Source organism: Zootoca vivipara, chromosome 7, assembly GCF_963506605.1.
Source record: "Zootoca vivipara chromosome 7, rZooViv1.1, whole genome shotgun sequence".
Classification (NCBI taxonomy): domain Eukaryota; kingdom Metazoa; phylum Chordata; class Lepidosauria; order Squamata; family Lacertidae; genus Zootoca; species Zootoca vivipara.
Genome location: NC_083282.1, coordinates 66,560,003 through 66,587,133, shown reverse-complemented (window position 1 = coordinate 66,587,133; position 27,131 = coordinate 66,560,003). Strand labels below are relative to the sequence as shown.

The window sequence follows — 27,131 nt, the reverse complement described above, 5'->3', positions numbered from 1 at the left end:
CCCTAGCTAACAGGATCAGTGGTCAGGGATGATGGGAATTGTAGTCCAAAACATCTGGAGGGCCGAAGTTTGGGGATGCCTGTTTTAAACAGTGGCATGGATCCAACATTCCTTTGAGCAGAACTATCCTGCTGGTGAAGAGAGCGGGTTTCAACTCCCCCCTGCATTAGCCCTGTAAATCTGCTCAGTACAGAAAGAAACACCAGGGTGTTGATGGTGAAAGTGGCTTTCCAGCTTCCTACAGTAGGTACCTTTGCTGTAGTCGCTTCTGCGATGAGGAGCCATTCTCTTTGCAGAAGGACATCTCTCTGTCCCAATCCATAGTTCTTAAATGGTGTATACATTTCTTCTGAGCCTTAGCTTTGTTAAGTGAAGTTTCAGAAACTCTCTGTTCTCACATTCAACAGCACACTTCTCACACACAAACCCATTTTCTGTCAGCATAATATGCCACATCATAGAACTGTGTTTCCAAAAATATATATATTAAGGAACAATATATACTTTTCCATACAAAGACAACATATCTGTGAAAATATGAGAGATTAAAAATACATTCAAGTCGGTTTGAAATATAACAAGCAAAACTCCCTAGTCTTAAATTTGCTTCTGATTCTTAACAGCTGTTTGCCTCTCTATAGAAACCAGCTCATTTCTTTTCTATCTAGTGCTCAATGGCTAGAATATATTCAATAGTTGGTTGTTTTGCTACTGTGAGTATTTTGTTGGATTATTAAAAAGGTAAGCATTGAAGTTAAAAAAAGTAACTTTATAAAATAGTATATCCTTGATTGTGCCAAGGCATGTTTAGCTCTAAATGAACATATTCTGACTACGTATCATGATTTGAGGGAATGGTAGCTAAAAAAACAGTAGGATAACCACTTTTATCATAAACAGAAGAAGGCAAATGGCATAGGCTTGTCCCCTTTTCCCACAATAGGTTTCGTATATAACATTTATCATAGAAGAGAAATTATACTATTGTGCTTATCTTAAGAAAATGAAATAAGTTTTGAAATAGAAAGGCGGTTTTTGAGCTTTATCCAACTAAGTTGTATTCAGAGAAAACACACTGAAATTAATGGAGCTATACTAGCCATGCCCATTAATTTTGTTCTATTCTGAGTAGGACTAACATTGGATGCAACCTGCTTTTGAAAGTAGACCTTTCTTTACCTGCACACATTTAAATTAACAAAATAAGGACATTGCCAGTCATCAAAATGTCCATGTGAAATCTACAACAAATGGAATTTTAACTTGTCTGAGCTAAGACTGACATTTTTCCACTACTGCTTTTCTTTCCACATTTCCATGTTTTTGTAACACAACTTTGTTGTACAAACCGGAATCAATCAACAGAAATTAAAGTTTTCCTAGTCTTTAAAAAGTGACTTTCTGGGCTTTGGAGAACTGTTTTTCATTGAATCATGCTTTTCATCATCTTTGACTACATTCCAGTCTGGTTTCATTGGTGTAAGTTCAGGGGCAACAATATCACCATCCTATCAAAGAATCAAAATGAAGAAAAGAAGTTCAGTTGTGCACTGGAAGTTAACTGTCAATACATTCTGTCATCTTCTTGGCAAGTGGAGCAAGACACTCATTGGAGCCTTTTAACCCATGATATTACAAGAAAAACATTCTTGCGCTGCCCTTCTTTCCCACTGTCAGCAAAGGGTAATGGTGGCTCATGCTGTACCCTATTTATTTGTGGTAGTCCCCTCTCAACAAATTTTATGTATTCATCATTTGCAAGGAAATTAATAAACATAACAGATACAAAACTTCTAGTTAGTGGTAGTATTACAGTTGTTTTAGAATGTAAACCATAAAGGCTAGATTGTCCTCCAACAAGATTTCTGAGATTTTTAGAATTCTCAAGTCCCTTGTGTTCAAAAGTAATAATGGGTTGGTGATAAAGGAGACTATGGAAGAATGAACAGGTGATAAACAAAAGGAATACTGCAAATGAGGTAGATCTCAGTTGGTTAGAGTGTGGTGCTGAGAACGCCAAAGTTGAAGGATCAATCCCCATATGGAATAGCTGCATATTACTGCATTGGACTAGATGATACTCATGGTCCCTTACAACTCTACAATTCTACATTGAGATGCACCTTCTAAATGTTAAACCTTTCTTACCTGTGGTTTAGTGAAATTGTTGTCTATACACCACTGAACAAAATATTTTCTAGCATCACTGATAGTTTCTTCAGCTGCTGCCTTACAATAAACCCTGATTTGCTGCTCTTGAAATTTTTCCGGTAGAAGCTTTGAAACCTTAAGACAGAAGGAAAAAGAAGTCACATACACTTAATTTTATCACCTTGTCAGAAAAAGCTTCAACAAATTTCTCAGCACCACCCTGTTTGCACAGGGGAATTTTACCTTAAAACCACTTGCATTCAGTGAGCACTTGCATAGCAGGTGATATTAGAACTCTGCTGCTCCTATTGCCACGCAATTTTGTAGTCATTTTCACATGTATTCAGATATTCTTTAAAAAGCTATCGTAATAAAACAGGCAGAAACTCCCCCCCCCCAACCTTACTTACTTGTTCTTTAGAAATTCTGAACGCCTTATTGAGGTCAGACTTGCAATAGAAAGGAACGTTATTGACAGGGTTCTTCTTTTTCATTCCATAATCCATGTTGATAACCTTCACAGAGGCAAGTCAAAAATAAAAATGTACTAAAGTGCATTGTAGGCACATATGTTAAGAAATCAAAAACATTTAAAATGAACATTTAAAGAGATTATTCTTACATCAACAATGAAGTCTTCAGGCTTTAATCCAGCCTTTTTATGTAATGTAATGGGCTTGGACTTGGCAATTTCTTCGGCCATCTTACTACACCGTTCCTGCAAGGTATAAAACCTTTTACTTTTTTGTGTATTTGAATCACTGGATTTGAATCACACTCAGAAACTGATGAACCAGACCCTTTCTGCTGCTCCAGAGAAGCGGACACGGAGCAATGGATTCAAACTTCAAGAAAGAAGATTCCACCTAAACATTAGGAAGAACTTCCTGACAGTAAGAGCTGTTCGGCAGTGGAATTTGCTACCAAGGAGTGTGGTGGAGTCTCCTTCTTTGGTGGTCTTTAAGCAGAGGCTTGACAGCCATATGTCAAGAATGCTTTGATGGTGTTTCCTGCTTGGCAGGGGGTTGGACTGGATGGCCCTGGTGGTCTCTTCCAACTCTGATTCTATGATTAATTTTCAAAATAATTTTCTCTCTCATGCACTGTACAATGTGACAAATAAGGTACCGGTATTTGATATCACCATACTATGACAATCAGTAGTGACAACTTTTAATGCTGTCACAGCTTCTCTTCAGTCAGACTAAGGCAAAATTAGTTATCCATTAGAGAGAAAGGAAAGAAGGTTATAACATTTTATTATTGTTGAGAAATGTTCAGTGTTTTGCCATGCTTATTATGTTGAAAGCCAAAGTAGCTGGGGAACCCAGTCAGATGAACGGAGCACAGGTAAGAATTTATTACTATTGTCGTTGTTATCCAACAAGTTGATGCAAACTATTGTAAAAACCTAGTAACTATTGAAGCTCTTGTACTTAATTCTTAATCCAGGTGTTACCAACCTAGCATCCATGAAGACCACTTCTGGCACCCCAACACACCTATATGAGCTTTACTGAAGAAGGCGCCTGTCTGTGGCCTTTATATTGATTGCTCTGTTGTGCAGTGTGTTTCCGAAGTTAAAAGAGCATGCCTGTTTCCAGTCTGCAAATACAATCCTATGTCTACTCTTCGGAGGGAATGTTGAGGATATATGGAGGAAGATAAAAAGTTGCTAGCCTGTGCATTTTGAGACAAAGGTGGCCTGGAGATGAAAGGAAGAGTGGTGGTTACCACTCATTTTATTGCCCAGAAAGGCAATTAACCCTAAAGAAGAGGGCTTTCCTTCCTAAAAAAAGCTCAACAACTTTGACCTGAACCCCCAAAAAGGGGGTAGATCACTGCCAGTTTTTAACTCTGCAGTCTCTTGGGAGTTGGCCACCCCTGAGATATTGGATTGTCTCATTACATATGTTAAAACTATATTTGGTCATCTGCATACTATCCCTTGATTTTTCCTATAGGACTAATTGCAGGTTAACAGTCAACAGGTTTACCATACCCATTGAGTCAATCACCCATCTCCTACTACCCTTCTGAGAAAAACCCCACCCCACCCTCCCACTGGTGATAAGGGCCTGATGACTTCTGTTTCAGTGTATCTGAAGAAGTGTGCATGCACACAAAAGTTTATACCCAGAACAAACTTAGTTGGTCTCAAAGGTGCTACTGGACAATTTTTAAATTTTTTATGTAAAGAGATAGAAGCCAGAGGTAAGCAAATTGGTACTGAAAAAACCAACCAGTACATTACTCTATGATCACACTTAACAAGTTAGCAGAGTGAACTAACCAATGTAACTTGAGAAACTGTGCCCACCTTCGAAATTTCTGTGCCCTCTGGGGGCTGAGTCTGTCCCAGGTACTTATACAGGTCACGCCGCTCTATTTTACATAAAATTTCCCGTGCTTCTTTCAGCTCTGGCTCATCAGAATGAAGAATCCTTAAGAAAATCTCATCTGCCAGTATTAAACAAATCAAGTCATTAAAGCCAGCTTTTCTTTTGCATAATTGAAACATGTATTATGTGTCAGAATTTAAGAAATGTTTTTAAGGCTACTATAATTATAGTCAGCTGGAAATTATCTTTTACATATCTGCAAAACGAAACTCACAAGACCATATTCAATTCAACAGTCAGATGGAAAAAAACCAAGATTCTGCTATATCTAACAGGGTTAAGATATAGTTCTGTAGGCCTCTTCTTTAACTGCTTTGGCAGTAAACGAAAGGCACCTGAAGGTAACATTTTTGAAAAAATAATTATATCCTCAAACAAATCAAAGCTCAAGAACCTCAAAGTAGCTTATGGTAAAATGTGCATAAAATGAAACCAAATCAGGAAATAACATTGAAAAAAACACATCAAAACATCCACTCATAAACCAAAAGAGCACAGAGAAAGGAAAGCAGCCCTAACATAGTCATAACAAGAAGAGTCTGTTTTTTGAGCTGAAAACCTTCCTATACAATGCAGCACAGCATTGTAAAAAAGCAGCAGTAAAAAAGAACACAACTAGAAGCTCCTGACTAACACTTCCATTCCCACACAACTGGGATTAGGATGGTGAGAAGGGGTCAAGGACAAAAGGCTTGACTTTCAAACAAGCATTTCTTAAGGCTCTGTGAAAACTGGCAGGTCCAGTGTAAGGGTTGGCAAAACTGGGCACCTCTCAAGGACACCGCCTGCTTCCCTGACAATAATCTCCTGCTTGTCCATCTGTTTCTTGCTCCAAAGTGGAGGAGGTTCCCTCCTTGCAAGAAGTGAGGTTACAGGGAACCAGGCAGAGGGCCTTCTCAGTAGTGGTGCCCACCCTGTGGAATGCCCTCCCATCAGATGTCAAGGAAATAAACAACTATATGACTTTTAGAAGGCATCAGAAGGCAGCCCTGTTTAGGGAAGTTTTTAATGTTTGGCGTTTTATTCTGTTTTTAGTCCTCTGTTGGGAGCCGCCCAGAGTGGCAGGGGAAACCCAGCCAGATGGGCGGGATATAAATAAAATATTAATAGTAATAATAATAATAATTATTATTATTACTACTACTACTACTACTACAATGGTGGGGAGAAAGAGTAGTACCTAGTAACTGCCATGGCCTGCTTGCTCATTGGGTTCCTCTGGCCAGCAAGTACGGTAGGCAGCTAACAATGATGAGGCAGAGGAGCACTGCCATCAATGGCAGTGAAGGGGCATACCCACTGAGGGAGAGGGGTACATGGAGGGCATCTTGTCCAAGAACCACCAAAAACCTGGGCTCAGCGCTAGTAACCAGAAATCTATACATCCCTCATAGCTTCCTTTCCCTTCCTCCATGCTTTCCCTTTTGTCCTGCCTTCCTCCTCCTCCTCCTCTGCCAATTTGTGTAACAAATCTTTCACTTCTACTCAGTCACATTGGCTCCAAGATTCTCACTGCTCCTGGCTAAGCCCTGGACGCTCTAGCCCAATACAACAGGAGTACTGAACAAGACATTTTGGTTTCAGTTCTGAATCAACACCATCCAATACACACTCATCCTACCAAGATTTTTACAGGAGCAATACGATCAAAAAGAGATTTTGCATAAGTGGTTATATATCAACCTATTCAAATTAAACGAAGCTGATAAGCTCCTTTATGGCTTACGGAGGGGTAAAAAGAGAGGCAGGGAAAGAGAGGGGAAAAAATTATTTTTCTCTTTCATGAATCACCCTTTAAATAATTTTAAAACTGGGAGAAGGGGAAGTTTGGAAAATGTGTGGCCATAGGCCTCCCCCTTGATAGTTCTGCCACATGCTTCCCTTCAGCATAAGTCCCAACTCCGGAAAGTGAGAGCTCACTTCTATGTGCTTGCTTTCTCTTGTGCACAAGCTCAGTCCTTGATCCCTACCCATTTTGGGGAGAGACATGGGGGCACGACTGTAATCTTATAAACATACATAGAGGTTTTTTGGCATGCATCAGAGGCCTGTACTATCTGTAGGGACCTCCTTTAGCAATCCTTTATACTCATCTTCTACACACAGGATGTGCAATTTATAAATAGGGAGAGAAATGCTGTAAGTTTGCAATACAGAATCCAAGTTTTCTGGAGAGATGTTAAGAAGGGGAACAAATCTGTTTCTTATAATTACTTCTTCAAACCTAATGATAGAAACACCTCACTTCCTTCATATGCATACAGCAGAATATATAACTTATTTACATAATGCAATGTACAATGTTTCATTTAAGAGCCATAAGAAAATGGTACCCTGACAGAAATACTTCCTAAATTGATGCAATTAGAATTTAGATGTCAGTCCAATAAGCCCATACCTGTTAGCTTAGTGTAGGCTTCCATGTCTTCTCGTGCTGTAGCGATATTGTACATTTTCCCTCCAGAGCCCTTTATGCGGATAAATGGGTTAGCTTTCAAAAAGGCATCTGTAATCCTGATATGAAACATGCAACACAAATGAGGAAGAATCCATAACTTCAATATTAACTCCAAATCAAGGATTTCACAATGGCTTTGGAAATAATTTTCCAAATTAAGACGTCTAAAAAAGAGTAATACAAAAACACCAAAGGTGGTAAAAATCAAACCACAGAACTGTTTTTCTAGTCAACAAAATCCACTTTGAATTAATTTTTAAAAATTAATTAAATTCAAATTGCTTGAATTAAAGCATACCCCTAAATAAATCAGGCAACACTTCTTTTAAAAATATTTGTAGCTGGTAAGCACCATTGTAGAAGAAGCATTCCTCCTTCAGTCATATATTATTAAAATGAATTCATATGCAAGCTCATACAAATGTAATCAATCAACTAATGTAAGACTGACTAGGATTTCTTTGGTTACTGCCCTGTCTAGCGCCTATCAACATGCACTTACTTACATAGTTTCAATGATGTTGCTAATTTTATGTTGGTAGGCTCTTCGGTGCAGACAATTCCGTGTGTGGAACATGTCATACAAATTTCCAACCTCCTAAAGTCCAAGATAAAAACAGTATTTTATTCATCTTTTATATTAAAACCACAGTTCCAAGACTTATGAAACTTTCAGGACAGGTACTAACCACCTCCTTCATAAAATGTTTTGTTTTTGTTTTATGTATGACTGTTGTAAACCACTGTGATATTCTTTATGAATAGTGGTATATATTATAAATAACTAAAACTTGCTGGCAGCAAATTTTTGCTCCTTTCCCTTAATGGTCAGGAATACACGAGACAGTCTCTCCCATAAATGCTTATATTAATGCCTGAGATTGGGTAGCAGAAATTCAAGGGCAATTTTACAGAAATAGAAGATAGCCTGAAAATACTTTTTTTTTTAAGAAAAAGCATTTACTATCTGGTATCAAGCGCCTTCAGAAGTGCAACCCTATGTGCGTAACCTTAGAAGTAAATTGCACCAAATTTAATGAGCCCGGTAGCCTGGTGTGAGTGAATACAACTGCAGCCTTAATCTGCCAATTCTGGCCGCCGGCTCCCATGGCTAGTAAAGCGAGATGAGTGCCACAACCCCAGTGTCGTCCACAAGTGGACCTAACGGTCAGGGGTCCCTTTACCTTTACCTAGCAGACTGCAAGTTTATCTCCATCTGGACTAATAAGACCCACAGACATAAAGCTCACTGGGTGGCTTTGTGTAAACATTAGCTTTCAGGTTAATTTGCCTCTCAACACTGGGTGACAGCAAAATGAGACAGTGTGTCCCTCTCTGAAAAGGGGAGGGGGATAGAAGAACGAAATAGAATGAAAAAATTGATGGAGAGTTTTTCAAGCTGCCAACACTATTTTAGTTGGCATCCTCTACTTTCCTCAAGAAAGCTTACCTTGTCACGGGTACAAATATGCTTCTTTTTCTCAAATTCACAGACACGAGCAAATTTAATGAAGCGTACGTAATCAAAGTTGTTCTGGATTCCAAGATGGTGACAATCCCTAAATATATTCCAGAAACAGGCAGGAGGTAAGGTCATTCAATTACACATGGGGGGGGGGGTTCACGGCCCAAGGAAAATGGGGGGGACCTATTAAAATTAGGGGGAGGGATCAGGAAAATGCCTCCACTGGGGACCTCACCTTTAAATAATGTAAAATGACTCTCAGGGGATTCTTTGAAACTCTATATCCAACAATTTGATCAATGTAACAATAATTTAAAAATCAGTTGCCAAAGGATTCTATTTTTTTCACATTCCCAAAATATAGATATATAATCTCCAGACACGCTTCCATAATAGAAATTTCAATTATCTTCAGACGAATTATGGTTTAGCATGAACCTGCGGCTGCTTTGCTCCTCCCTGGCTGTTCTGCTGCACTAAGCCATAGTTTGGCTCAGAACTCTCCTGGAAAAACCAAGAGCCTTAAACCAGAGAACAAAGTCACAGCTCACTGGAGAAAGCTAAAACACATGCCTGCATGACACACTAAGCCAAGCCATGGCCTAGCTCAGCATAGCAGCAGAACTAGAGAAGAGCGAAGTAGCTGCCATCTCCTCCCTCGGAACCCCCACACTCAGCCATGGTTTGGTTTAATTCAGGCCCTCCAGATGTTTTGGACTACAATTCCCACCATCCCTGACCATGGGATCCCCAAACTTCGGCCCTCCAGATGTTTTGGACTACAATTCCCATCTTTTCCGACCACTGGTCCTCTTAGCTAGGGATCATGGGAGTTGTAGGCCAAAACATCTGGAGGGCCGCAGTTCGGGGATGCCTGGTTTAATGTGATGTATGAAATGGGACACTGTTTAGTTTGAAAAATATTGCTAAATGTTATTTAAACTGCTTAAGATATTGAAAATCTCCAAGTGGTTTCTATAAAAACAACAAAAATACAAACATGTGATAAAAACAGAACACAGCTGTATTTCACAAATAAAACTGAGCAAGTTTACAAATTAAAAACCATGAGTCAGACAGAGTCCAGGAAAACTTAGGCAATATGTATTGAAATGTTGTTCAAGGGCCATTACCATCTCCACTTCATGTATTACCCAAAGCAGAGTATTCCAGAGAGTGGTTGCTATGTTGCAATTGCCTCCTCGGAAAAAGCTATCCCAGGCATCCACAAACTGCAGCCCTCCAGATGTTTTGGCCTACAACTCCCATGATCCCTTGCTAACAGGACCAGTGGTCGGAAAAGATGGGAATTGTAGTCCAAAACATCTGGAGGGCCGAAGTTTGGGGATGCCTGAGCTATCCCCATCCAGAAACAGTTGTAGTCTGTATACCTATACAAAAATACAAAAAGGAAATGGTTGCTGGAGTCCAGTATTGTAGGCTGCAATCGGTAGGTGCATTCTAATTTTATTTTTGAAATTTACAAGTAGCTGCTTCATTTCCCACCCTCGGCTTATCGAGTCAACATGTTTTCCCAGTTTTTTGAGGTAAAATTAGGTGCCTTGGCTTATATTCGGGTCGGCTTATACTCAGGTATATACGGTATTTATAAAAAGTATTCATATGCCCTGCATCATAAAAATATATCACAGCGGCTTACAACAACACAAGACCATAGAATAAAATCATATAAAGTACATGGAGTACATGTACACGGAGAAATACCTGGGCTAGGTATCTCTCTAAATGAGAGGTGGGGGACCTGGGCCCTCCAGATGTTGCTGAACCATCCCCAACTATTGGCCATCCCGGCTGAGGTTAATGGGAATTTGAGTACAACATCTGGAGTGCCACAGGTTCCTCATTCATAGTCTATATCCTGCTCATACTGTATACAGGGCTCTCTCACTTAGATATATTATTTCAAGTATTTTTTATTAGTTTTCAACATAACAAAATACAGGGTTAGCCAACAAGCATATGGTTTATATAGTATGATACTATATAGTATTTAAAGATAAAGAGTTTTTAAGGATAGATAATAAAAAAATTCCTTCAGTTGCACCTTAAAGACCAACTAAGTTTTTATTTTGGTACAGTGGTGCCTCGCTAGACGAAATTAATTCGTTCCAGGACTCAATTCGTCCTACGAAAATTTCGTGTAGCGAGGCACCGTTTCCCATAGGAACGCATTAAAAGTCAATTAATGCGTTCCTATGGGCTCCTGGGGCCTGGCGGCGGCAGCGGTACTTACTCTCTTGGCTTGGGGAAGGCAGGCAGGCGCTTGTTCTCTTGCCTGCCTGCCTCCCCCGAGCCAAGAGAGGTGTGTGCCACTGCCTCCCCCGACAGAGCCGGCATTTGACAGGGCTTCGGAACACCCGTCAGATGCGGGCTCTGTAAGGAAGAGAAAGCAGCCCTTTCTCTTCCTTCCTTCCTCTCCGCCTGCCACAGACAGCTCCCCCCCCCCCACCAGACACAGCGCGGATCGGAGGAGAAGCCTCCTCTGATCTGCGTTGTGTCGGGCTGGGTGAGGGGAAAGTGGGACTTTCGGCAGCCGGCGAAAACGTCCCCGCACCGGTGCGCTTCTGCTCCAGGTGACGGGAAAGATCCTCCGAGTCCTACGATCCCCTCTGTGTGACAGGCGGGATGGGGGGGGGGGAAGTGGAGGATCTTTCTTCCACTTCCCCCCATCCCGCCTGTCACACAGAGGGGATCGTAGGAGCTTCTCAAGGCCTCTACGATCCCCTCTGGGCGACAGGCGGGATGGGGGGGGGGGGAAGTGAAGGATCTTTCTTCCATTTCCCCCCATCCCGCCTGTCACACAGAGGGGATCGTAAGAGCTTCTCAAGGCCCCTACGATCCCCTCTGGGCGACAGGCGGGATGGGGGGAAATGGAAGAAAGATCCTTCACTTCCCCCCCATCCCGCCTGTCACACAGAGGGGATCGTAAGAGCTTCTCAAGGCCCCTACGATCCCCTCTGTGTGACAGGCGGGATGGGGGGGGAAGTGAAGGATCTTTCTTCCATTTCCCCCCATCCCGCCTGTCACACAAAAGGGATCGTAAGAGCTTCTCAAGGCCCCTACGATCCCCTCTGGGCGACAGGCGGGATGGGGGAAAATGGAAGAAAGATCCTTCACTTCCCCCCCCCTACCCCGCCGGCTTTGTGCCGGGCGGCGGCAGGAGAAGGGGCTCCTCTGCTTCTCCCGCCGCCTGGCACAAAGCCGGTTTAGCTTCCCTCGACAGCCGCCGCCTGGCTTCAGACGGCAGCTGCCGAGGGAAGCAGCTGTGTGCCAGGCTGCTGCGGGAGAAGCAGAGGAGCCGCTTCTCCCGCCGTTGCCCGGCACAAAGCCGGCTTGCCTCAGCAGCCGCTGCCTGAAGCCAGACAGCGGCTGCCAAGGGAAGCAGCTGTGTGCCAGGCGGCGCGGAGAAGCGGCTCCTCCGCTTCTCCCACTGCCGCCTGGCACAAAGCCGACATCGGACGGGGCTTCAGAGAGGCGCAGCGTTTCTCCGAAGCCCCGTCCGATGTTCCCTGGTGTCCATGGCGTGGTGGTGGGAGTAGTAGTGGGGGAACAGATCAGTTCCTCCACTTCTCCCCCCCTTCTTCCCGCGCTACAGCCCTTTGTGTTCCGCTGGTCTCTGCTGGTTGCCCCTCACCGGCAGAGACCAGCGGAACACAAAGGGGAACGAACTGCAGCGCCGGAACAAGGCAAAGGAAGATCAGCTGAGAGGCGGTGACAGCTGTCAGCGCTTCTCAGCTGATCTTCCTTTGCCTTCTTCCTGTGCTGCAGCTCGTTCCCCTTTGCTAGACAAATGCCCCTTTCGCTAGGTTTTGCAATCGGAGGTTTTTATGGCCACACTTCGCAAGATGAAGCAGTGGCCATAAAAAAACTCATCGTCTTGCGAGGCAACCTCCGATTGCAAAACCTATTCGTATAGCGGAAAATTCGTCTTACAGGGCATTCGTCTAGCGAGGCACCACTGTATGAGCTTTCGTGTGCATGCAGAAGTGTGCATGCACACGAAAGCTCATACCAAAATAGGTATCTGAAGAAGTGTGCATGCACACGAAAGCTCATACCAAAATAAAAACTTAGTTGGTCTTTAAGGTGCTACTGAAGGAATTTTTTTATTTTACTTCGACTCAGACCAACATGGCTACCTACCTGTAACCAGAACAAAGGATAGATAGATATCCCATTTAAGTTGAACCATTAAGATCTTCCATTAATTGGTTTGTCTATAGGTAAAATATTCCCAGTATTGTTTATCTAGAACAGAAATATTCCAAATGCTTTAAAATGAGCAAGGCCCATACCTGGCAAAATAATCCCATTTATCAACATCGATGCCACTTGTTTTGTTGGCCACTATCTCATAAAGAAAGCCTTTTTCTTCAGGTCGCCCACGGTAAGGCCACTGGAGAAAGGGGTGGAAATACCCAAAAGTAAACAATACATTACAATAAAGCAATCTACTCTGAGCACCAAACTGGCATGGAAGTAGGGTTCTAAGAACTCTTTACACATGGTGGAACAGATTAACTGATAACTGCCAATATTTTAATAATAAGGGATAAAAAGTGGTGGCGCTAGTAGTCACAGCCTAGTTTTGTGATGGAAACAACCTTGCCTAGCGCACAGCCCTATTGGTTCTCCTGAACTGTAATCTTATTGGTCAATTGTCTGATTTGGGTCTAAGTAGTATGACTCTTTCCTGGACAACTGGTTTGAATCAGACTGGCAAGCACAAGGAACAGGACATTGGTGGCCACAACAGCACATTTAGGAAATTCAATTCCATGTGGTATTAGGCAGGCTCCAGCTTTATAGTTTGAAGCCAACACTGGAAACCCATTTTTCCCTCAGTCACTTTTAACAGTTAATTTGAACTAGGGTTCCAAAAAGCAGTATTACTACAGTATTTGATTTATTAGTGTGCTTGCTATTGTGGTGGCTTTTAAAGATGATTATAAAGTTTCGTTGTTTTAAACATATTTTGCATTGTTTTGGTGGCTGCCATTTTTATACTTGTACATCACTTTGTGAATGTACAACTCTTTAAAAGTTGTTCACAGAAAAATATTTATTGAATAAAGATTCACTTTTCTGCAAATATCAGGATAAGGAAATGAAGCACCTTCTGCTGCTCTCCAGGATAAATTGCAGGGTGACCTATTATTGTGTCACTTGCAAATATTCCCTTCATCCAAAAGGAAGGGAATCATTAGATGCACCTATCTTTTGCAAGCTTACTCAGCAATACTTATATCTGCATAGACATGCATAGAATTGCATGAAGTATGAAGCAGCTCAGATCATTCTTTGATCTAGCGCAGATCTACCCTAACTCATAGCGATTCTCCAAAGCCTCATGCAGAAACATTAACTAGCTCTGCTGCCTTGCATTTTTTAACTGGAAATGCTAGAACAGAGTGGAACCTTCCGTACACAAAGCATATGCTTTGCTGCTGAACTATGGCCCCCTTCAAGAGCTATAAAAAGCTTAACAACCAATGGTCCACAAAAAGTAATGAACCTACCACATGCAACACGTGTCAATTTTCCTTCAGAAAAGATAATGCTATTAAGCAGATTCCATTAAATTGCACAGTATATACAAAGCAGAAGTATGATGGAGAACAAGACTTACTGAACTACTGTTACTTTCAGTCTTAATGGGTCCTGCTATCTGCTCTTTGATAAAGTCTATATCTTCATCCAGCTTGAGACCATAATACTCCAGGACTGGGTTTAGATCATTGGAAGCAATCAAATGTTCAAACATCTTAACAGAAGCATCTTCATGCTACAAAAAAGGAAGTTTTAATTATTATTATCAAAGCATATACTGCCAGAACATGTCATCATAACTGAATGCAAAAACATTAAGACAATTTGCATGTAATGCTACGCCATAGTTTAATGTCAGGTGGATGAGCCTGAAGCCAAGCATTGTGTGTATGTGCTCCTACTCCGCTCACAGGAGGGTGGTTTGAACGGAGTTCAGTTTCACTTCTACAAAATCCCAGCTTAATGTCAGAGTTTATCCAGGGATCCTGGTTTAAAACAAAATATTTAAAGTGCCACAAAAAGCAAATTTAACTAGCTTGTTAAACTAGCCAGAGTTTCTTTAAACCAGGTTCCCTCATTGAAGCATAATTCTGGATCTCCCACTGCTGCAATAGCAAACAAATACCAGCAGGGGTAGGAGAAGAGTTGTTTCCTAGTTTCACATTCTTTCTCCAGTTCAGCTGCTGAAATCACTACCGTAATTCCTGATAAGCAATGGGATGTTCAATAACCCAAGATGGCTGAAAATAGAAAGGTACTTAGAACAGCAAATGAAGCAGTGAAACCACTGAAAGAAGACCCTAGAAAGATTAATGGAACATAATCTCTGTGAGAAGAAAGGACTGAGAAAATTCATAGAATTGTAAGGTTGAAGGGAGCCCAAGGGTCATCTAGTCCAACCCCTTGCAAAGCAGGTAAACAATCCCTGACATATGGTCATCCAACCCAATGAACTTCACCACTTTCTGAGTGAATCCATTCCATGTTTAGTCAGAATCTTCTTTCTTGTAATTTGAATCAAATGGTAGCCGTGTTGGTCTGCCATAGTCGAAACCAAATAAAAAAATTCCTTCCAGTAGCACCTTAGAGACCAACTAAATTTGTCATTGGTATGAGCTTTCATGTGCATGCACACTTCTCCAGGTGCATACACACGAAAGCTCATATCAATGACAAACTTAGTTGGTGTCTAAGGTGCTACTGGAAAGAATTTTTGTATTTTGAATCAAACGGTTCAGGTCCTACTCACTAAAGCAACAGAAATCAAGCTTGCTCCATGTCCCATGTGACAGCCATTCAGTTAATTGAAGATGGCTATCATACTATTTCTCAGTCTCCTCTTCTCCAGGCTAAACATACCCAAATCCCTCAACCCCCAGAACTGGACACAGTGCTCCAAGTGGGGTCTGAATAAGGCAGAAGAGAGTGGTAAATAAACAGTAGGAATGTTAGTGACTATATTTCACCAATATGGTAACTTTAAAAAAACACAAAAATTTCAGGAAATGTCTGGGTACTTTGACAATAACACCATACATGTAATTGTTAAATGTGGTTAACATAGGCAAGGCAGCATTCCCTTTAAAAAAGAAAGTAGTAATAACTGGTTGAATACCCACCTTCCATGAAGTTCCTGAACAAACACGAGGGATGAATCTTGCATCATACATGTGTGAAAATGGTCCATGACCTGAAAGTAAGAATTATGCAGTTCATATGTGTGGCAAATGTTTGTGTGTATGGACAGGTGCACACACAGCTAGCCAGACAAAATGATGTCTCCTCCCTCATGCACTGTTCTGGAGGTTCTCCAAATTCCCCCAGAGCCAATACCTTTTTTGTGGGGTGGGGAGATACCGGGGGGGGGGGGACAGGTCTGTTGCACAAGAGGAAGACCTTGAGCAGGGCTTCCACTGACAGGGCTGGTTAGATTAATCTTGCCCTTGGTTTAGAAATTTAAAATTTAAAACCAATACTTCACAGTTAAAATCACCTGCCCCAAACCCAGTTCCTATCTAAATATTTTAGAATGGAATAGTACTTTTATTTACCTAGCGTGCATCAACCGCTTCATTAAGATATTTGGGAAATGACTTACCCAAATCATGACAAAGACCAGCGATCTGGACGCACAAAATATCCCTTTGATTGATGTCCAACTCTGGTTGTCGCTTCTGCAGTGCCCGGATCAAACGGCCTGCTAGATAGCCGACCCTGTTGCAAGAAGGCAAAAGGTTCAGTTCTCCAGTTCTTGAATCTTAGGGTTATAAATAAAATAAAAACTTGTCCCACATTATATATTGTGAAATACCACTAAACTTACTCAGCTCATGAACTGCAAACCTATAGAGCAAGGTTAGTCCAAAGACCACATTGCTGGTCAGCCACATCTCCAAGGTCCACATGCTAGTACCGTAATAGCTTTGACCAATTTATGCACACATACTACCCACAAACACCCACATTCACTTGACATACAGGACATAGCACACATTTTCATTCTCTCACACATGCAGTCCAAAACTCAAGCATACACTCACACACAAACATGCATATATAAATGTGCACACATACAAATCTGCATTCCCAGCACTAGGGTAGAATGACCATAAATGCTGCTTTTTTACTCTGCAGAGAAGGATCTGTAGAAGTTAAAAGGCAGCCTTTGCTTTGTACTCTTAAAAGGCTGTGGTCTATCTCTGATTTCACTGCTGTGATGCTTAGTGCTAAGACTGGGGGGAAAACATCACTTCGGCTGAAATTGCTTAAAATAAACTAGGGGAGGAAATGCAACTAAACTTCCTCTCTTACTATGCCTGCAAATTTCATACAATACTGCCTTAAAATGTTTTTTTTAAGGTTACAGTCACTTAGGACAGGAAGGAAGCATTCCACATCAGCAGGCCTCTCCACCAACAAAGTGCAATCTTAGGAAAGAAAGAAAGAAAGAAGGAAGGAAAGAAAGAAAGAAAGAAAGAAAGAAAGAACACAGCCCTACTGTCAAAGCAAATAGCATTTCTTTTCATCCATGAGTTTTAGTGGGAAAACTCAGTGTCAGAAAATCTGCTTACTTAGTTGAGTTTGGGTTTGGTGAGCCTACATCCCCATGAAACCAAATATTGAACACACCAGCATATGAGATGAAGGGCACTGCTAACTTTTAAAGATAAGTTAGATGTTAATCTCCTTTAATGGAAGTTAAGTATGTTACCGGGAAATTGGAAGGGGGGGTGAGAGACCTCCCCACCACACACACAATGAGGCAGAGACAAAGAGTCTCCGCTGCACATTACCAAACCATTCACTCACACACATTTCCCTGCCTTTCACCTGTCAAACCAAATCCCCTAGTGTCAAGAGAGAACAGCAACATATCGGCAAAGGTATTGCATCTGCAAGGGAAGCTCAGCTCAGGAGCCTGTGACTCACGGCTGAACAACAGGTCTCCAACAAAGGAAAACAGGGAAAGTGTCAATACCAAATGTAGCAATTCACTGATAAATGTATCTATGTACTAGCTTAATGGGAAAACTTTAGAAATTCGTAAGAAATCACTTCTTGTATCAATATTCTCAGTTCCAATGGCTTTTAGGATCCAGGGAAGTAAGGTACAGTATAAGGGGAAGGGTGAGAGAGCCCACCATAATCCCTGAGTCTGCAGGGCCTTCCCAAGCAGTCACGACTGGTGATATTCTGCCCCAAAAGTGTCAGACAGATAATCATCTCAATCACAATGTTTTGAGATCTCTCTCTCTCTCACACACACACACACAGCTGAGCTGCGCTTCCCCAATGCCCCAATCAGCGCGATCTTTTGAGATCTCTCTCTCTCTCTTTAAAGCAGCTGAGGGACCTGGTACCCCTTCCCTCTTGTTTGCCGCGATTTCAGGCTGCTTCTCGCCCCCGCACCTTCTGCAGCTGGCGGGGGGCCCGGAAGAGAGAGAGATCTCTCTCTCTCTTGTTAAAGCAGCTGAGCGACCTGGTACCCCTTCCCTCTTGTTTGCCGCGATTTCGGGCTGCTGCGATTTCGGGCTGCTTCTCGCCCCCGCACCTTCTGCAGCTGGCGGGGGGCCCTGAAGAGAGAGGAGAAAGCCCGATTTCAGGCTGCTTGTCATCCCCCCCAACCTTCTGCCGCTGGCAGGGCCCACGGAGGGAGCGGAGAAAGCCCGATTTCGGGTTGCTCCTTGCTCCCCTATGGCTGAGAGCTATGGCTCTGTTGGCAGACGTATCCCTCCGCTCGAGGGATCCGCTGCCAACCGTGCCTTCGCTCCATAACATGCAGCGACTTTCCCCCTTCTGTTTTAGGAGGGGGAAAGTGCGTGTTATGGCCCGAAAAATACGGTATCTATCTTTGTGATGCATTCCAAGATGTATTATGAGAACCTTTGAAATACTGATGTAACCTGCTGATCGGGGCTTCTGGTTGTAGTAGTTTATTGCAACTATAAACATCAGGCTTATTGGCTGCTATTTTGCTTCTATGTCCTGCTTTGAACTCTCTTGCTTGTGACCCTGACCTGAACCTAAGAGAGTCAAAGTTAGGCGATTGTGGGGTGCTCCAAGGACTCCCTGTTACAAGTAGCAGTGCTTTTGTTTTACGATAGGTTACTATAGAATTCAATGAAACTGCAGTTACTTATGTTCAGAGGCACAGCCAGTCTGCAGTAACCTGAGTGGTGGTTTATACCAGTTCAAGAAAAACAAGAGATCTGCAAAAAGAACTTGTGCCTTACCCAAGGGAATGCTCAAAACGGTTGTGCGATGCTCCTGGGAAAACATAGTAAGTGCCACCCAATTGTTTGATGTATCTTAGACGCTGAAATTGAGGTGTGTCAATGATCCGAACAAGAAGAGGATGCATTTCAATGTGACCATGAATCGGGTCATTAAATACCTGGAAGATGTAAAACAAAATGTAAAGCTATTGCAGATGATATATGAAAAGCAGAAGAAGAAAACGCTTTAGCTTTCACTTGCTTTTGCTGTGCTCAAAAGTTAGGACAATCACTAGATAACGAAAAGCATATATGGCTGCCCCTGTATGCCAAGATGAGTTCCAGCAGATTTAGTGGACAAGACCAATAGGTCCAACAGCCTAGAAGATGGATTCTGCACATGCTGTAGAAGGAAGTGAGGGGCAGATGGACCTCATCAACCTGGGAAGGTAGTCTATGTAGGAGAAGGAAAACCGATCCCAATCCTCCACTGCCTTGAGGTATATCTCTGGGAGAAGAAAAGACTAAGGAGTAAACCCTACTCAAATCCAGAGTGGAGCCCCTAAGACAGTTGGATGGTGCCTTCTAAGTCTCCTTCTGACAACTCCTGCAGCCAAGCTGGTGCCAAATGTATTGCTCTGCTTTCCTTTGGACCACATTAATGAGGCTAAGAGTGGGATCTTGTCATCTGGGCATCCAAGGACCTCCATATACACTGTCAATGGTTGCATCCTGGAGAGGTCACTTTGTTGCTGCTAACACAGCCATTTGACTTCACCCCTGGAGGCACAATCCACTGTCTCTTGAGACAGACAGATGCCACCAATATGACTGCCATAAAACAAAAGGTTTTAATTCCTTAACTGACTGACAAGTAGCACATCCATTTTAAAAAAAAAGGATGTTGAGAACATGAAATGTGATGAGAAGTTTGTCCAGATTCAGATAATTTATTTCAGAAAAAAATCATACATTTGTTCTTTGAGCTAAGCTATAACCAAAAAACAAAAACAATTTCTGATCAAGCAAAACATGTCCCCCCCCTCAAATCAATTGATTGACAATGCCATACTGCTATTTATTATCCTGAACTCTAACAATAAGATATTGCCTTCAAATATGCAGTGAAGTAAAATTCATACTGTTTTGTTGCATTCTAATTAAATGCAACAAAAACACACTAAATTTTACTCTACAGTGGAACCTTGGTTTATGAATACCTTGGTTTAAGAATTTTTGGTTTACGAACGCCGCAGACCCATCTGGAACGGATTAATTCACTTTCCATTACTTTCAGTGGGAAAGTTCGCTTCAGTTTATGAACGCTTCAGTTTATGAACAGACTTCCCGAACTAATTACACCAATGCTTTGGGTTAAGTACGCTTCAGGTTGAGTACTCCGCGGACCCGTCTGGAACGGATTAATCCACTTTCCATTATTTTCAATGGGAAAGTTTGCTTCAGTTTATGAACGCTTCAGTTTAAGTACTCCGAGGACCGTCTGGAACAGATTAATTCACTTTCCATTACTTTCAATGGGAAAGTTCGCTTCAGTTTATGAAAGACTTCCGGAACCAATTGTGTTCATAAACCGAGGTACCACTGTAATTCAGGGGCACCCAACTTCCAAGAGACTGCGATCTAATCACAGAATGAGTAGATGAGTAGGGGGAAAGCCCCATTTTATTGGGGTTTAGGTCAAAGTTGTTTTAGGGAGGGGGGCACAACGATTTACGTTTTTGGGGGGTCAAGGAGAAACATTAATTCAATGAAGGATTGCTGGGGGGGGGGAAATAGCCTCCGTTTGTAAACACTGTCTACCCCCCTCAAACAATGGAGAGTGGGGCAGGGCGAGGGGGCGGGGCCGGAAGGGGGCCAGCAGGGATCGACCTGTTGGACATCCCCGCTCTAATTCATGCTGTTTGTCACATATTTTAATTGTAGCATATTTTGTTCAAATACAACATGGAAGTTATAGATATTATTATTGGATAAATGGATCAGACTTAAGTTGCAGCCTGATCTAAACCTGAAGCAAGAATGATCACCAGCAAATATTGTTTGGCAGCTGAGCTTGGCATTATTCAAGGAATCATTAAACTTATATTACTAATATTATCAGATACTTGTCTCAGTAGCTGGATAGCACTCTAATATTCTAGTAAAATTAATTTTGGTTTTCACTGGTGACCACAAAATAAGAAATACCCTAATTTGCTTACAAAGCATCCTCCAGGATTATCTCCAGCACCCTTTCTGTAATATCTATCCGATACTTATTTCTTATTTGAAAAACATTTGAACTCATGTATACTTTTTGTACAATGTAAGATGCTGCAGCTAAGGCCATCTTTAAAGAATGGTTCACAAAGCGTTCATTCACCTGTCTTTTTAATCCTCTATTAGCTATCATTTTCTTGCTGCCACACCTTTTAGTGTTACCTTATTACTACTCTTGCCTGACCAGTTTGGAGGAAGAAAAGCAAGGAAGACAAATATTTCAGATTTAGAGTTTTAAATTTGATATGTACTGAGTTTTTATTACAAACTTCTATTTTAAGCTACCTTTATTCTAGCAATTTTCATGGTCTTTCAGCTGCCATCATGGCTCAAGAAAAACAGATGGTTCAATACCACCTTCAAAAATAGACTAACATTGCTTTCAGATTAATGCAAATACTTCTCTCACCTTCATTATGTCAACATGTCTTTGTCCCAGTTTGCTCAGACAATTCAGAAGGTTCTGTCTCACTCCAGGCCTGAAAGTTATCAAGTATAAGTTAAGTTGACTGTTCCATATTTTATTAAATAATGTAGTGGATGCTAACATTAAGTTAATTGCTACTGTTCAGTGCAAGCATTTTTTAAAGTTTTCAGTAAAAGATCTTCAAAAGATCTGGAACCTAATACTCTTAAACTCTACCAATTCCATGATGTCAATTTCCAATTTCAGATGTCAAACTGTAGTGGTTTTAAAACATACTTTCTCCAAGCTATAAGCTGTACCCAATATTTGTTAATGTGGTACAAAAGAAGAAGACTATGCACCATTTTCATGCTCCATCATTTGTGCATCTGTTTCTGCACACAGCCACCAACTTATATTTGCTTCATTAATTTGATGATGGTTTTGTCTAGGAAAGCTCATTTAAACAACATGCAAAGGCAAACCTTGCTTAATGAGACTGTGCAAACATGCAGGCTCCTGCCAATGACCTCACAGTTGCTTTACTCCTTCCCAGTCCTTTTTGCTGTTGTACCACAATGACCTAAGCAAAGATTTGGCTTAGCATGTAATCCAATCCAGGGCTCATGGTTAACCTCTCACCTAACTAACTACCAGCAATCAGTGTTTCTCCGAAAATAAGACACCGTATTATATTTATTTTCCCTCAAAACAAACAAACACTATGTCTTATTTTCAGGGGGTGTCTTATTTTTCCTCCTCCTCCTGCCGCGGCCAGCACTGCTGCTGCGCCTATCACTATGTCTTATTTTTGGGGTATGGCTTATATTCCTTGAATGCTTAAAAATCCTGCTATAGCTTATTTTATGACTACGTCTTAAAATAGGGGAAACAGGGTAGTTAGGGAGCAGAGAGGTTAACCATGAGCCCTGGTCTGGATTACATGCTAAGCAAAATTTTGACTTACTACAGCATGGCAGCAAAAATAACTTTGAAGGAGAAAAGTGGCCATAAGAAGCTCTCTGGAAGCCTGTGCCATCTCACTAAACCAAGGTTTGCCTTAGCATGTTATGCAGTGCCATGAATTTGTCTGGAAGGGGTGCATTTCTGCATCATAAACAACAAATATGTTTGATTACCAAAAACTGCATAATATTCTAGAAGCCCTCTGTGTCAAAAGGTGTTTTTTCATAAATTGTGTATGAATAGAGGTGTTATGGTAATATTAAAGGTATTCTTTTAATACAGTTTCCGTGACATCTGTCAAGTTCCCTTTTCTATCCAACATTCAAAAATAATTACAGTAGTACCTCGGGTACAGTGGTACTTCAGGTTACAAATGCCTCAGGTTACAAACTCCACTAACCCAGAAATAGTACCTCAGGTTAAGAACTTTGCTTCAGGATGAGAACAGAAATCATGCTCATGTGGCGCAGCGGCAGCAGGAGGCCTTATTAGCTAAAGTGGTGGTTCAGGTTAAGCATAGTTTTAGGTTAAGAATGGACCTGTGGAACGAATTAAGTTCTTAACTAGAGATACCACTGTACTTATCTCACTTTTTAAACAGCAATATATTTTAGTGCTAAATCTGCCAGCTGTGAGATTGCAGAGAAGAAAAGTAACCTCCATTGTTATGATGACTAATGTTGCAATAATTATGTAACACAATATGGCAAGTTCAAGTCCTGTTTCTGATTCCTGATTTCATGAAAATGCTTTATATACTGGCTTGGTTTGCATGTCACATTAAATCTTTGTTACAACAGAACTGCAGTTTAATGTGAACCACTGTTGAAATCGAGGCAGTTTCACTCCTCCTCTGCTGATAAAAGATCAGGGTCACTAATCTATATTTCTTTAGCAAATGTACAAAGCTCAAGGTAGGCACTAAATACAGCAATGATTCATTTAGGACTTAGAAACACAAGCAGTCCAATCCTATGTGTGGCTATTCAGAAGCATGTCCCACTAATTCAATGGGACTTACTCTCAGGGAAGTACATATAGGATTGCAGCCAAATTCAAACATCAATAGATTTAAGTTTCCCTTACCTAATTCTCATTTCTTCAAGTTCTGATTCAGTGAGGTAAAGGAAAGATGAACCAGCAATATTTTTTTCTGAGGAATTAAGGAGACAACAGTTAGCTTATTTCGTTACTCTTAACATTTATGTTTCTGAAATTCTTGATAATTTTAAATTATCTGGGCAGATGACAAATGAAAATCACTAGAAAAATAAGGAACACTAAGAAAATATGTTATTCTGAATTCTTGGACCAGAGATGTCTTACATGAGTGGAAAGACAGCTTAGAATGTAGCACCATTGAATTTTCCTGTTTTCCCTATCCAGCTGCAGCCCACTGTGCATCAGACTGAGAACCTCCGTATGTCCAAACATTGGTTCCGGTAGAAATGTGGCATTGTGGGACAAGTGGAAGCTTAGCACTCTGAGAAAGGGGCATCTGGCTCCTTTAAGATGAATTCTTTTGCACCTCTCTGTGTGAGCTAAATTGCCTCCTAACTTCCAAAGCAGGATGAGATGGTTATCTGATTTACATGGCAAAGTGAGAACTGTTACAGCTGTGAGATAGGATGTGGATTGGACTTTAAAAGGAACCCAGGAGGTTATCAAGCCATTCATAATTCACAGACGTGGTATGTGTCAAAAAGAGGCATGGGAATTTAAGGAGTGTTCCGGCCTCAAGGACCCTGAGTATAAACAGAGTTTCAGCTGTGCTAGTCTCTGACAATCATGAGATATATGCCATCACCCTGCTATTGGTAAATTCATAATTAAACCTACTAGTTGATTGGTCCCTAACCTGTCTCTCGAGTGGCTCCCAGGGATAAAGGTTTGGGAGATTCAGATGTTAATTGCTCTTAGCTTTGGCCTTGCTCCTACCGGTAACTTTGCTCTTTTGTTTTGCCTTTGCTCTTTTGTTATGGCTTTTCGCATTTTCGTTTGCAAAGATTTTTGTAAGTATGATTTTAAGTTAGTTGTTTTAATAAATTCTGAAAAGAATCTTGTTTCTTGTTTATGCCTTTTGCCTGAGAACCTGAACCAGTGCCTAACCTTTCAGATGCCTACTGACCCTACCTGTCGAATTTCTGCCTGCATCAGGTAGGGCCGTGTAACCTGGTAAAAGTGTGTGTGTGTGTGTTTCTTCCTTGAACCCTGCTCTAAGGCTGCCCGGTGAACAAGGAAGTGGTGGCGGATCTACCTTCTGACTTGTGTTTTTTTGGAAAACTATATTACTCTCATCTGTTTTTCCTAGTTCCTGTGCTGTCTAGAGAGGGACTGGTTAAAAATAGCAGAGAGTGGTATTACTACAACTCCCTTCATGGGAGGTTTTTAAGCAGAGGTTGGATGGCCATCTGTCATGGATGCTTTAGTTAAGATTCCTGCATTGCAGGGAGTTGGACTAGATGACCCTACAGTTATATCTAATATGTTACAGAATCATATAATCAATAGAAGCCATATTTGGTATTACTTGTTGGAGGACATGCTTCCCTCCTTAGACAAATGGTGGGGGGAGTTCTGCAACCACTACTAGGTAACAGTAGCTAAAGTGGCTGCTTTGATCTGTAACTAATATAATCTAAATTTATTTTAGTTTTTTATTTAAGAACTATAACACTCTTCTTTATTTCTGACTTCTGCTTCACAGGAGACCCATGAGTTCCAATTAGTACTCATTTGGTGCAGGATATAATATAATAAATCACCACCATCATCAAATCATAGAATTGTACAGTTGGAAGGAACTCTGAGGGTCATCTAGTCCAACTGCCTGCAATGCAGGAATAAGCCAGTATTCATTCATACTTTCACATGAAGAAGTCACCAGTATTTCTTTTCTGCAAGTATGCTTTGGTGCAACCTGAAATATTTTGCACTGGGCATAAGGTAACTAACCTAATTAACCTAATAACATAACAATTAACAGTTTAATTATACCCAAATTAAAATAACTACCAACCCCAACTAAACATTTCACCAACATCAACCTGACAAAAAGAAAACAGAGGAACCAAAGTTAGAACTGTTAAAAACATTTTAGCCAAATTGCCCCAACCCAAAAGTGCATGCATGAAAAGTAATGTGGGGGATTTTTAGATCTGAATAAACGAATGACCTGACTTCTAGCTTTATGATGTTGCATCCTGATGGCACATGCTTTGGCGATTCTCTGATACATACTTGATGCATATATGTTTTCCCCACTAGAATATGTGCCTCTGGTGTTATTTCCTTATTCTTTGAGAACATTACAAGTAGAGACAGAACATATCAATGCTGGTTAATGCACAAATGATCCTGTACTGCCAATGGGCAGTTAAAGATGGGTCATTAAGGGAACAAAGCAGAGCAGTAGCTCTGTGCCAGAGGGCAAACAGGTGGGCCTACCTCCTTGTTGGAAAGACAAAAGGCCAGAGTAGAGTTATGTGAGTGAGACTGGAGTGGCTTGCAAGGGGTTTAACTAAAAGGCTTGTTTGAGAAAGAAGTGCTCCTCCTTTGAGCGGAAGGGCGGCATATAAAATAAATACAACCCAAGTTAAAAGGATTTAAGGCAGCAACCCTAAAGCACTTATCTGGGAGTGAATCCCACTGAGCTCAATAGACCTTACTCCTGAGTAGACTGTGCTGCAAATGACTCTTAAGACACAGCCCTTTTAAAATGTGGGGTGTGTGTGTGTGTTGGGGGGTTATTGGGTTGTCGTTTTTGTTTTTATTACGTATTTTGTGGTTTTAAATCTTGATTTTATTCTGTGAACCGCCCCGAGACCCCTGTATATAGGGAGGCAAATAAATAAATAAATAAATAAATAAATAAATAAATAAATAAATAAATAAATAAATAAATAAAAAAAAATAATAATGTAGCCCTATGGCCATAGACTTCAGAACAAGCCATCCTGAGTCTCACTCCTCAGAACGAATAGCCGTTCCCCTCTGGGAACTTACGCCAACACGAATCTCTGGGGCACCGGGAGAGCAAATCCCCCTAGGGCAGACACAGACACACACACTCTTCTCGACCTGCGAGGAAAGTTCAGAGATCATTCCTATATTCCTAGAGGTTTTCTAGAACCAGCAGCCACGACTAGCCAACCCCGCCCTCAGGCGCCGGAGCCCGTTATGCGCTGCTCTGCAATCCACTTCATAACCTCCTCTCCTCACGGGGTCAGGAAGCGGGAACCGCTCAAGGGAGGAAACGGCAGCAGCAGCAACGTCGCCTCAGCCGGGCGCCCCCTTTAAGGTCCGCCGAGGTTGAAATTCCCGGCGCAACGAGGCTGCGCAGGCGAAGTGGCTCTCCGGCCCCGCTCGTCCCGCCCCCCCCCTTACCTCGGAAGCAGCGCAGCAGCTCCGGGTCTTTGAAGCCCTCGCTTCGCAGGAAACCGCACACCTGCTCGATGTCCCAGTCCCGCGGGTGAATCCCGCGGGGATCCGAGGCGGCGCAGACGGAGACGCGCTTCTCCGGCGTGTGGAAGCCGTCGCCCGGGCTGGCGGACCGGGGCCGCTTGAAACTTCCTTCCCCGTTACCGCTCGACATCGTCCTCGGCTTCGAGGCAGGGACACCGCGCGGCAGCCTGCTCGGGAGAGACGAGAGACTGAGCAACCACCCGTCCTTGCCTTAACATATAGCTGCTAGACGCCTCCCGCCAGGGCCGGGAGT

General features: G+C 41.9%; 1 protein-coding gene across 1 annotated transcript; it reads right to left on the bottom strand.

Annotated features, from left to right (window-relative positions):
• Positions 1-27,131, bottom strand: SAMHD1 (SAM and HD domain containing deoxynucleoside triphosphate triphosphohydrolase 1). Its single transcript, XM_035122888.2, has 16 exons — positions 26,801-27,131; positions 23,501-23,567; positions 21,452-21,521; positions 18,781-18,941; positions 16,146-16,261; positions 15,667-15,737; positions 14,127-14,282; positions 12,793-12,893; positions 8,462-8,570; positions 7,518-7,609; positions 6,952-7,067; positions 4,472-4,611; positions 2,774-2,869; positions 2,562-2,666; positions 2,149-2,286; positions 1-1,508 (listed from the first exon to the last, which is right to left on the bottom strand). Exons 1-16 carry the CDS (start codon positions 27,006-27,008, stop codon positions 1,380-1,382), a joined length of 1,875 nt encoding a protein of 624 aa, XP_034978779.1. The 5' UTR covers positions 27,009-27,131; the 3' UTR covers positions 1-1,379.

Excerpts from the sequence above, each read along its gene's own strand:
- SAMHD1 (XM_035122888.2), bottom strand. The coding sequence starts at position 27,008 with ATGTCGAGCGGTAACGGGGAAGGAAGTTTCAAGCGGCCCCGGTCCGCC. Across the intron at positions 21,522-23,500 it reads CTTGAAGAAATGAGAATTAG|GCCTGGAGTGAGACAGAACC; the intron begins GTAAGGGAAACT and ends GATAACTTTCAG. Across the intron at positions 1,509-2,148 it reads ACAATTTCACTAAACCACAG|GATGGTGATATTGTTGCCCC; the intron begins GTAAGAAAGGTT and ends ATTCTTTGATAG.